The sequence below is a fragment of the Gastrolobium bilobum genome, unplaced genomic scaffold (assembly GCF_033153095.1).
Source record: "Gastrolobium bilobum isolate Gb01-03AN ecotype WA unplaced genomic scaffold, APGP_CSIRO_Gbil_v1 utg3711, whole genome shotgun sequence".
NCBI lineage: Eukaryota > Viridiplantae > Streptophyta > Magnoliopsida > Fabales > Fabaceae > Gastrolobium > Gastrolobium bilobum.
This window is the reverse complement of record NW_026899314.1, coordinates 728,306-740,642: the sequence shown is the minus strand read 5'-3', so window position 1 is coordinate 740,642 and position 12,337 is coordinate 728,306. Positions and strand designations below refer to the sequence as shown.

The 12,337-nt window shown below is 33.7% G+C and overlaps 2 protein-coding genes across 7 annotated transcripts; one reads left to right on the top strand and one right to left on the bottom strand.

The window, feature by feature from the left end:
• The first annotated feature begins 921 nt into the window (after window positions 1–921).
• Window positions 922–3,404, top strand: LOC133289439 (putative H/ACA ribonucleoprotein complex subunit 1-like protein 1). Its single transcript, XM_061487368.1, has 4 exons — window positions 922–1,166; window positions 1,475–1,623; window positions 1,733–1,848; window positions 3,014–3,404. The coding sequence occupies exons 1-4, from the start codon at window positions 1,019–1,021 to the stop codon at window positions 3,180–3,182; spliced, it is 582 nt and encodes a 193-aa protein (XP_061343352.1). The 5' UTR covers window positions 922–1,018; the 3' UTR covers window positions 3,183–3,404.
• Window positions 3,405–5,858: 2,454 nt separating this feature from the next.
• On the bottom strand, window positions 5,859–12,259 carry LOC133289442 (glutamate dehydrogenase 1). Of its 6 annotated transcripts, none has more exons than XM_061487373.1 (11): window positions 12,158–12,259; window positions 11,565–11,605; window positions 8,541–8,672; window positions 8,294–8,407; window positions 7,910–8,131; window positions 7,684–7,758; window positions 7,451–7,567; window positions 6,953–7,203; window positions 6,595–6,670; window positions 6,420–6,506; window positions 5,859–6,291 (listed from the first exon to the last, which is right to left on the bottom strand). In XM_061487373.1, exons 3-11 carry the CDS (start codon window positions 8,646–8,648, stop codon window positions 6,106–6,108), a joined length of 1,236 nt encoding a protein of 411 aa, XP_061343357.1. In that variant the 5' UTR covers window positions 8,649–8,672; window positions 11,565–11,605; window positions 12,158–12,259; the 3' UTR covers window positions 5,859–6,105. The 6 variants fall into 6 exon arrangements, with proteins under 6 accessions (XP_061343357.1, XP_061343356.1, XP_061343358.1 ...); XM_061487372.1 differs by having other exon boundaries at window positions 8,541–8,663; window positions 12,158–12,234; XM_061487374.1 differs by lacking the exon at window positions 12,158–12,259 and adding an exon at window positions 11,982–12,038 and having other exon boundaries at window positions 8,541–8,663; window positions 11,565–11,626.
• Window positions 12,260–12,337: the final 78 nt, after the last annotated feature.

The window sequence follows — 12,337 nt, the reverse complement described above, 5'->3', positions numbered from 1 at the left end:
TTTGAGATTTTAAAAATAATTAAAAAATTATAATTATAATTTACCCTACTACAAACTTGGGAGCCAGCTATTTTGACTATATGAACTTGAGTCTCAAGATCTTTTACCTATATGTAATTGCATTTTTTCCAAATTTTTTTTTTAAATTTTGTTATGGGAAAAAAGTTTCCGATGTTACTTTAGATAACTTTATCTAATGTTCATCGAAACGACGTCGTTTTGGGGTTGAAAAATTAAAAAATTAGAGTGATAAAGACTATTATAACCCTGAAATAAATTAAAATTACAAAAATACCATGATTTCCGTCTCAAAACGACGTCGTTTTGATGAACATTAGATAAAGTTATCTAAAGTAACATCAGAAAAAACAAACCCTTTTGTTATCTTGTCCAAGAGCCTTGCTTAAGGGACACCAATTTTTACTTAGGCTCTAGAATCCTCCTTAGCTTACCAAGATTTGAAAGCATTTTTTTTTCCTACCGCAAAATTTGATAAATATTTAAAAAAATAAAAAACCATTTCCTACCGTATCATCTTCAATGCACACAAATTCCTCCCCACAAACATCTAGGAAGGTCCTTAAAGCAGCTATTGAAAGCTACCCAAATTTATCTTTGTTCTTATAATGGAGTAAATTAGAAGAAAGATGATTTCAGCTTTTGCCAAACTTTCCACTTCTTGCTCATGGGTGTTTACCTCTAATATGACAAAAACACTTTTTTTTAATAATTTGTTTTTTGGGCATAGTATTAATCTTTGTCATTTCAATTATTCCTCGTAAGTTAACATAGTTTGGGAGAGAGAGCCCAACTTTGAACTGGGCTGTGGGTCCAATTGTATGCGTTATTTGGTCCAAAGAAAAACCAGGTTGCGGCCCAAACTCTAAATTAATCATTTTCCTCAAAAGTTTCAATCTTCAAAACCCTAATTTGCACTACTCAAAAACCCTAAACCCCAAAACGCTGTTTTGATTGTTTGAGCTCACGAGTTATCAACGCATACTCTAATTGCCAAGCAATGAGACCACCGAGAGGCGGAGGCCGCGGCGGCGGTTTTAGAGGTGGCCGAGATGGTGGCTTTCGAGGCAGAGGTGGTGGTCGTTTCGGCGGCGGTCGTTTCGGTGGCGGCGGATTTCGTGATGAAGGGCCACCGTCCGAAGTCGTAGGTGTGTTTCCTCTTCCATTTTGGGACTTGAGAAACGTTTCTAGTTCTATAATCTCTGTTGTGTATTTCACAAACAGCTTTTGAGGTTTGAGAAGTCTTGTGCTTTGTAGTGTTTGTTGGTGATGACATGATTTTGTTTATGGGTTTTGAGAATTTGCAAAGAAAGAACACAACTTCATCCAAACCTCAGTTAAAAAAGAGATTTTTTTTTTTTAAATTTTTTGTTTATTCTTTTTTAATTTTATTTGTTGGGGAAAGCAAGTGAATGATGTGTGTTTTAATGCGGGGTCTTTGATTCGATGTATGCAGAGGTCTCAACGTTTATGCATGCATGTGAGGGAGATGCTGTGACAAAGCTTACGAATGAGAAAATTCCCTTTTTTAATGCTCCTATATATCTGCAAAACATGACTCAGATTGGGAAAGTTGATGAAATATTTGGCCCCATCAATGAATCTGTGAGTTTCTCTCCTTTTGTATTTTTAACATGTTGGTTACTTCTAGTTTTTGTGTTCTGTTATAGAGCTTGGTTGTGATTTGATTTTCTGCTTCATTTGTGAAATGCAGTACTTTTCTGTCAAAATGATGGAAGGGATTGTTGCTACTTCGTATTCAGCTGGTGACAAGTTTTTCATTGACCCAAGGAAACTGTTGCCACTTGCAAGATTTCTTACACCACCAAAGTATGAACTCTTTGCATCTCATTACCCAAAAGTTAACCTGTCTAAATATGGTACAATTAGTTTGCTCTGAAGTTGTAAATTGGAAAACACTCACATGAATGTGCACTGAAAAGTAGATAAAGATAGAGATTGGTTAATCAGTGCCCAATTAATTTTCCTTATTCTATTTATGTTTTTCGCTAACGTTATAAGTGTTTTTTAGCACTTCCAAGTTTTCTTCTTTGTTATCAGTGAATCTGTTATAAAGCGCTAGGTTGATGGTCACATTAGTCTATTACATGTCCCACAGATGTTTGTTATCAATGCGTGAACACTATTCTGTTATAACTTTATGAAGAATGTGCAAACTGCTTTATATGCTGTTGTAGTTTTGTGTGCATCAACACTATTCTTCTAAGTATACTTATGTTTGCAATTTGCAAAAAGGTGTTTTGAATCTTTTGATTTCATTGTAAGCATGTTATGCTTCTGTTATACCTAGAGCAATGGTTGCTTTTGTAGCCACTATGTTGAATGTGAATATGACATTCTGTCTTGGTGTACTCTCGTATGATATATTTTTTGTTTAAGGGATTCCTTGTAGGACTGTGGTTATAGTCTTGAAAGTTTGAATTCTAAATCCCAGTTTCTATCAAAATGGTTTTTTTGAGAATTATTGAATAGATGTTGCCACTGTTGTCAGCATATATTAAACAAAAATGTTGCTTTTTTTGACAGTGGGACTTTTAGTTAGTGGTTCCTTATCACTCAAAAAGAAGGGGAAAAATTGGGTCCTTTTGGGATTTTGGATTATTGGAGGCAAGGCAATACTTAATGACAAATTATCAAGGCTGAATTTTAGTTCTTGATCTTTGCTATGTACGTAGATATTATATTAAATGTATAGCTGGCACTGTCACTAAATTTCTTGAATTTAGTTTTATTTCACTCCCCTTTTCCTTGTTTCAATTATGTGGTTTGCAGTTGGATCTTTGTGTGCAAATTATTTATATCAAAATAATCTGTTGAGTTACTAATAACAAAAAATCTGCTATTATTGTTTGTTGTCAATATATAGATGCCTAAGCATCTCTGCCAACAATTTGTTAATTTTTGGTGGCTTTGAAGGGTATTGAAATTGTTGGAAGTGATTCAAGTTAACATGATTGGCTGATTATTGTTGCAGGGGACAATCACTAGGTGCTGGAGGTGGAGGCAGGGGAGGTCGTGGTGGAGGCAGAGGTGGCCGTGGAGGTGGTGGTTTTCGTGGAAGGGGTGGCCCAAGGGGTGGGAGAGGTGGTCCTCCTAGGGGTGGTGGACGTGGTGGTGGTTTCAGGGGAAGGGGGAGGTCATAGGGGAATTTTATGTAATGTTTTTTTCTCAGTGCTTCAATCATTTTGCTTTGAAGATAACATAGGGCCCCAATTGAAGATTTGATGCTGAATTGACTTTTTGTTGTTGTTATGGATTAAGTGGTTCCATTGCATGTTGCGTGAGTATATTATTATCATGATGGGGTGGATTGAGTTTTGTAGTTTCCATCCAAATTGGTGCTTTATTATATTGATTTGAAGTTCTCACATATCCAACAACAGATGTGCATATATCACTTTTGGGCAATGTTTTAAAGGTTCATAGTTCAATCAATTATATCGGTTGGGGTATATATGGTAAAACATCCAAAGATTAAGAAATTTAGAGCATGCTTTTTTCTAGGATTAAAGTCCAAATTATAGTTTTCACCCAAAAAAACTCCAAATTCTAGTTCTGCGGAGAACGTATAGTATTAAACAAGGTTATGGGTTTTTTTTTTTAAAATAATGTACTCAAAGCAATATCTCATTGGGTTGGCCAATTCTTCAGCCTAAGCATTCCAGAGGAGAAATGTAAAAGGAACGGGAGCAACGATCACATCTTGCAAATAATTTCCTGGTTAAGCATTATACAATATTCACTGATTTAGGCCATTGATAACTTTTAGATTTTATATGCATTTGCGTCAAAATTTTGACAATGCTAGGCACATATACATTTATATATACATTTTATATGGCAGGTAATCGTAATCTGTTAAAAAATGTGAGACAGCAGCTCATGATAAAAAAGATATATGCTTTTGTTTAATTTTTAAAGCAATATAAGTACCGAATAGAAAACAGTTCAAGAGACTTTACAATATTCTAATTTTTTATCATTAAACAAAAAATAATAACCCTTCAATTAATTTTTTTTTAACTCTCTTGTGCATAAAATAATGTATAGCATAAATGATATCACAATAAATTTTACATAATTCTATTTAGCATACATATTAAACAAGAAATATTACATAATTTTTAGTTTTATACATCAATAGTCAAATAGTTAATATATATATATAAAAGGTTTTATAAGAGTTATGTTGTAGGAAAAGTGATTGTGTTATGTTATAGAGATTCGTTTTGCGTGCCGAAGTTTTTTTTTTTTTTTTGCTGCGGGTTCCACAGAATGTTGCGTGTGTAATTTTTTTTATGGTCATGTTAAATGATAGATGATAAACCCATAAAAAAGATGCTGAATTGTTCAGCATATTTTTTAGTATGCATCAAGTGACAGTTTTTACGAGTTGGGTTCGCCTCTTTCTTTTTTTTTATAGATAAATCATGAACAATCATATTTCGGGTGAGAACGTCTATGCCATGATAGGACTAACTTTCTCATTCTCAAAGGCAAAAGTAAGAGATGTGATGGCTGTGACAACATATATAATTATAGGAAAATATTACTCACCTTTCACATGAGATATCATCTTTTCTCACTTCAATTTTTGTACCCCGCTTTTTTCTTTTTTTCTTATAATGGTGGAATCCACCTATTTTCTCTCTACAACATAAGATAACTATCTTATGTTAAATGAGACTAATATAACCCATAATTATATATATAAAATTTTTGAGACTATAAATATATCAAAATATGTATTTCTTTGTAAGAGAAAAAACAATTATAGAATTCATTTAGTTCACATATAATTACATCTTTCATTCTATCCAGTTGGAACAAAATATATTTTTTATTATAATAATATATTAGGTCAACTCATGGGCTTTCGAACTAAGCCTAATTAAATTAGATTTGGACTTGTTTGCTAGACAAACATTTTTTAAAGCTTGAGCCTGTTATATTTATTAAACAAGTAAGACCATGTCAAGTTTAAAGCAAGCTAAGTCTTAGGCCCCTGACAAGTCGCTCGGCTCATTTACACCCCTCGTGTATTTAACATTATCTAAAACACTAGTAATACAATCAGGGCATGTTTGATGCATAGTATTGGATAATGCCTGAGAGTATAAGATCTGATTGTATAAGACTTGATTAAATTTTAATACTATTTGGTATGATATTATATAAGTTAAATATCCTCCAATATTTTAAAAATTAATATATTAAAAAAATTATTTTAATATATTAATATTGAAATGATATATTAGTTCTTGAAAATTATACTTATAAGCAATATTAGTACATTAACCCCTTATCAGGCCTATTCCTACACCTTTAGGTCTGATTAAGTTATACATCATTTTGATGTATTAAGGAGTTCTGCTGTATAAGCTTATACTATACGATGATCATACTAAATAACTGAAAATGTCATAACGTATAGTATAAATTTATACTATCAAGTCTTATACATCACACCAAACACGGATCAGTGCCATCAAATGCACGGATTACATATTCATCTTTTTAACAGTTGCTGCATATTCGTAAAGTCTGCACTGAAGTCAGTTTTATAGAAAGTAACACTTTCAAAAGGAAAACAACTAATTTTATATTAGATAAAATTCATAAAAAGCTAAAAAAGGTTCCATTTATGTTGGAAACATTTATATTCTTATTATTTATTTATTTAAAAAAAAACTTGTCAAATTTTAATTTTTATAAGTCAGCAATTCAATTAATACCTTGAACTTATGAGTTTCAGTTAAAATTTACTTTAAGGTTCATGAAGTATGTAACACATTTTGAAAATCTACTCACATTTTTTTATTTTTAGTATTTTAAGGCGGTTAGTGTAAAAACATTGATACACTAACAGCAAATGAAATATTAATCCAAGAATAGTATCTGGAGCCCTCCTCTTTGATAAATCAGATATAAAATGGATCCAAGAAAATTTGAGGGTGAAAATATAAGTCACCCAACACATGAAAGCATAAAAAACTTTGTGGTAGCAAGAATTGTTAAGTGTTTGCTGAGACCAGAGCTCTTATTGAAAGAAGCAGCAATAGGGTATCAAGCTTCCCAACCCCTAAGGACAGTAGCACGTGCTACACGATTAACTGCAAGGGTAAAGGCTCCCATACGAAGATCACATTCATGGGTTTTGCACATTTCCTTCACATCTTTGAAACCTTTGGTCATATAGGTCTTTAGTGCATCGTTCACTTTTTCCTCATCCCACATGAATCCTTGTATGTTCTGTGTATTACAAAATCACCATATAAGTACTACATAGAGTATATTAATTGAATTTGTAAGCCTACCACATATATTATAACATATCTATGAAATCATACAATTCATTATATAAATTAATAGTTAGTTACCTGAACCCACTCAAAGTAGCTAACTGTAACGCCTCCTGAATTTGCAAATATGTCTGGGAGTATCACAACACCTTTCTTCTTTAGAATCTGCAAGTTAGGAAGGTAATTAACAAAAGTGCATTTATTCTTTCCTTGTTTGAAAAAAAAATGAAGGAATGAGAAAATATAAACTAACCTCATCGGCCTCTGGGTCAGTTGGGTGATTGGCTGCTTCAATAATAAATTTGGCCTTTATTTCATTTGCATTTTCCCTTCAACCATACCAAAAAAAATAAAATAAGAAACTTTAGACCTACCCTTTATTATAATTCAACTTTAAAATATTGCTTTAGGAGGCTATTAGAAAATGCAATAAGAAATTTGGTTAGCATATATCAAAAGGGTACTAAACTAACAAAGAAAAATGGATGGTTCAATTTGATGTTTGCTTTCAAAGTAAGCTATGATGATGATATCGTTTTATATTGTTTGTTATAACAATCTAATATTTGAGGTTCCCCACATGACTTTTTATAATTTGTGAGGAAAAGCACCTATTGATGACACCCCCAAGAGCTGCTGGGACTAAAACATCGCAGTCTTCAACCAATATTGACTTGGGATCAATTGAATCACCACCGTGAAATCCTTTTACTCCACGGTGCTCTTTGGAATGATTGAGTAGGCTTGGTATGTCAAGACCATTGCTGTTCTTTATGGCTCCAGTTATGTCACTCACAGCAACAACTTTTCCACCTTTCTCACTAATTAATTGAGCAGCCCAAGACCCCACATTTCCAAAACCCTGAAGAAATACACAACATAATAGCATAAGTTTGTCTCAAATTCATCAAAATATTAAATCCAAGAACCCCTTTGGCACAGTTCTTTCCTATCTACATAGCTAATGCTTCCTTCTTTTCCTCTAGGCTATATAGTGAAACAGCCCAAAGGTTCATTTTTTATTATTACCACAGTTATGTTAACATAATGCATGCTACTTTTATTAGCATAGAGATCAATGAGAGTAATATACAAGGCACAATAAGTACCTGTATGACAAACCGTTGTCCAGACACACTCTTTCCATATTCATTAAGCAAAGCCTCTGTTCCAAAGAGGACTCCTCTTCCTGTAGCTGCATCTCTTCCTAGAGATCCACCAAGATCCTAGTTTGAAAAAAGAAAGCATAAATAAATAGAAACGGGAATGGTTTATAAAGCATGAATTGGTGTCAGTTCAATGCCAAATAGAAATGAAATGACAAACACAAACAATTTCTTACTATTGGTTTTCCAGTCACTACTGCAGGAGAGTAGCCATGAAATTTGGAATACTCATCTAGTATCCATGCCATGGTCTGCAAGCATAACCACACAGTAAGATAAAATATTGAATTCCAAAAATTATATTAGTGCATTTCTGAGTCAAATATAAAGTAAAAATAACATAATCAAAAGTATAATCATAAACAAACAGCAGCAGATTCACTTCTAAATCTGTGTACTGACCTGTGGTCCGGTTCCCATATCAGGTGCAGGCACATCTGTGTGAGTTCCAATCAGATCATGAATTTTCTGGGTGAAAACTCTGGTAAGTCTTTCTAACTCAGACATACTTAATTCTCCTGGGTCACACCCTATTCCTCCTTTGGCACCACCATATGGTATATTTGCTACAGCTGTTTTCCATGTCATAAGTTGTGCTAAAGCATTCACTTCATCTGGGTCAACCTACTTAATTCAATAAATGATTCAGAATAATAGCTGAGAGCCTAAAGCATATATATATATGTTTTATTGCTGCCCAAGTTACACAAATTTAAGAGAAATAAACCAAATTATTATCATTGACAAAAATCTGATAGCAACTCAGTGTGTTAGAATATAAATAACCTCAGGATGGTATCTAATTCCTCCTTTCATAGGGCCTCTGGCATTATCATGTTGAATCCTGAACCCAACATAAGATTGCAACGTGCCATCGTCTTTAGGTATGGTACACTCAACCTGCATTTTTGTGAAACATCATTTGTGAAACTAGAGTTGGTTAACAATATGAAACACAACAAGGAAAACAAAGAGTAAACTAATTTGCCAGAACAAAGGCATGGAAAACGCAAGATGATACAGTTTTTCTTGCCTTGATTTCCCTGAATGGAATCAGTAAACTTTTCTCAAGCTTGGAATCCAATCCCAGAAGCCGAGAGGCCAGCTTAAAGTTCCTGTTGGTGGCTGCTAGTGCATTCATTGTTCCCCTTGTCAACTGGAAGGACTAACACAATATTCAATCTTCTAGCCAGAGATATATACAAGACGCGGAAAACAGATCTTGCAGTGTTAGTATTATTGGGACTATAGAAATAATATGGAAGATGAAGACATATCCATATGTAGTAATATTTATAGCAAGAGATACACAAGAGCCAGCTCTAGTCAATGTCAACAATATAAACTAGTGAAAGTTTGGTAACGCCCATATAGGACAAACAAAATGGATAAGTGTCAACAATGTTGCCGCACCCTATGTGGATCAATGTCAGCAGTTAATCATGAAAGATTAAGATGACACAAAAAAAAAATTTACCTCCGCTCTCTTACAAAACAAAGGCTAAATATAATTTAGTTGTATTTATATACAAGGCATGGTTTAGGTGGCACCAAAGTTGCTTCTAAAGTGCAATATCCAATAAGAACATTTTGGAAAAGATTATTAATTTTGCTGTAACAATCTTCTTCAGCAGTTAGTGTACCTGTTTTGTGTTCTAACTTCTTTCACATCTCCATGAAGAAAAATTGTTACAGAAATTTACCATGCTCCTTGGGATAAGTATAAAAGTTGATTTTTCTCATTTTTCTGTGAATTCAAATTTGATGTGTTCAGGAAAATTACACTTAAACACCTTATGACTGAATTGTGTAGCCAGTGACCTTTTTAATGACTCGTTATAGGATACTATTGGGCAAAGCGTTAGCTGAAGGTCCCAAAAAGAATCTCAGGAAAATCACCTTTCTACAACTTCAAGAAGGGCCAACTATTTTGGAATCTCAATGAGACAGAAATTGTAAGAATTAGAAGTTCAGTGGCTCCAAAATTTCTGAAGAGGCACGATTCAGGTGAAGTAAGAAGCAAGATACTCTAACAAAGAGACAAAATTCTACCCTCTAAGAGCAACATTTTTTAATGTAACTAGTCGTCTAAAATTGTATTATGTTTCTTGCACTTGCGGGTTAAAATTAAATTCATTGCTTCCACAACTTCATAATTGTCGATTAGAGGCCACGGATATCTATGAACATAAACTACGCATTTAACAAATGCATATCTTCTTGTGGCATGTGTTCCGGGTCATGACTTCCTACCACATAATATTATATTTTATTACAAGTTCATCTGCCAATTACAAAATATGGGAATACCAAACTTTACGATAAATGTTATATTTACAAATTTTTTGTTTACAAACTACACTAAGTATGACCGGTCATACTTCAATTAAGAGTGTATGATCGGTCATACTTAGTGTAGTTTATAAAAAAAGTTTGTAAACGGATCTTTCTCCAAACTTTATTAAATTATTTTTCCAAGTACTTGCCTTCCACGATGCCCCATCATGTAGTATTGATCTTACAACCCTCTTGGCTATGACTGTCCTTAGATCTATTTACATAAAAGGAGGAGGTTGGTTCTGCTTTTTCTTTCCCATTTTTTGTTTATAATATTTAAATGTATATCAACCTCCCCCAGTTGGCAAGTTGTTCTGCTTTCATATTTAGGGGACAAGTTCTGGACCCAATGCAATAAATTCAAGACTTTGTCTCAGCAATCATCCTAAAAACTCTCTTTCTTTAAAAAAACAAATTGTTTGAGCAACACTTGGGTAGTGTGAAAGAGAACATGCTAAGCCAGCTTAGCATTCACTGGTTCAGCTACTCAAATTGGTACCAGATGAAATGAACAAACACAGCCTAAGTTACCAAAATGGAAAAGCTTATCATAAGGGATAAGGTTGTGACTTGTAAATGAATGCTAAAGAAGGAGACTTCACATAGATCAAAGATGCATGCAATTATCAGAGGGTTGTTCAAGCTCTGCATCATTAATGAGGTAAACATATATATTAAAAATTTGGATTTCTCCCCAAACTAAATAACTTCAGAATGCCATAATGGCATATGTGGCTGCCCAAAACCGTGAGCACTCTAAACCTGACATCAGCATAGGACTAAATGTTATTTATAAATGCAGTAAATTTAATAACATAATGGAAAACAGCATATCATCTTTCTAAAAGTGGCTTCCTAGAAAAACGCTGTGGTTAGGTTATCAATGATAAATATATTCAAAGTCTATACAATTATTCAAACAAGGAGGGATGACTTCTTAATAATCTTTGGCCCCCCCACTCCCACGTTTATGATTTTTATGTAACCCTTGCACATATCCAATTACTTCAAGTACACGTCAGTTTCTTATCATTTGATATACGAATCCAATTAAAAATAACCGGAAAAAACTTTATACCATGCACTCAAAAATCCAATCAAGTAAATGTTTTCTGGGCTAAGCTCTTAACTGACTTTTAAACAGTCAAAGATTTGATCTTCTTGGCATTTTCTCTTTGCATCTTCACAATTAAATTTAAGCAGAAACAAGCAATGGTGTGATGAAGATGCAAGTCATGTGGGACAAAAGGGATAATTTATGTGTTGGCTGTAATCTATTGAAAGCTACACAAAAGTCATTTCAGTAATTTGCCATCAAGAGATTCAAGACATATAAAACAAGATATTCATAATAGTCCAATTTTTAGTATTAAATAAAACACAGACCTTTTGCTTCAACTTTGGTCAGCACTTTGCATAAATAATCATCATGGTTTATCCAAAGAGTAAAATATTAAAAGAAAAGAAAAAGCCCAGTCATCATTATCATGCTAATTGAATAATACTAAATAGAAGCTGGTAAAGTGTTCATCTTTATCAGCATGATCCAGAGTCTCTGACTCTATAGGTAAGGAACATTACACCAAAGAGCAATTTATTCTCTAGTTGAAGACATTAAGTTCCTTACTAGCATTTCAGAAAACTAGAGAGGACTTAAACCAACCAAATTTGTTCAGCACAATCAATAACATTTCAAATGCAAGAGAGTTAAGAAACATACCAAGAAATGGATAGGGAAATGCTGAACCAGACTTTCAGAATCTGAAACAGTATGAATCTGGGCTGGATCAAATGAGTGGAAGTCCCAACCAAGTCAAGGCTTAACAGAACACCGACAAATATATATATATAGTGAAAGGGAGAAAGAAAGAAAGAAAGAAAAAAGGAAAAAATAAAAACCCCAAAACTGGGGGAGAATAAGAATAGAATTCCCAAAAGGAATCTAATTCAATTGCAGCTGCACACACACACACCAAATATGCCAGAAACAACACAAGTCACTCAATCAAATCAACAAGTGTGTTGGCTTTGGTCAGAATTACAATTCTACACTGTAAACAGAATATGGTGCGCATGTGAAATCCTTTCATAACACCCACTAGGCATCAGATAGCATATCTGAATTCTGAAAACTCACCCTTCACAATTAGTCCCTGCACTGCCACCCACATTCACACACAAAAACACACACACACACACACACACTCTTTTAAGTATATCACTTCAAAGAGAAAGAAAGCATAAGCATAAGCATAACGTGGGTTGCACTGCCACTGCCAAGTGACCATAAATATAAATGGTTTCATCGCTTACGTGAATCCAACGCGATTCCCACATAGCACTAACCAATCACATCATATTATGTTTTTGCCATTCTTTTTCTCCAAAACAAAAAAAATTGATATTTGCATATTGCACTTCTACAAATAGCCTTCTTACTTTGAATTCCTCCTCTCCCTCTGAATCTGGCAAATATTTTTAATACTACGGATT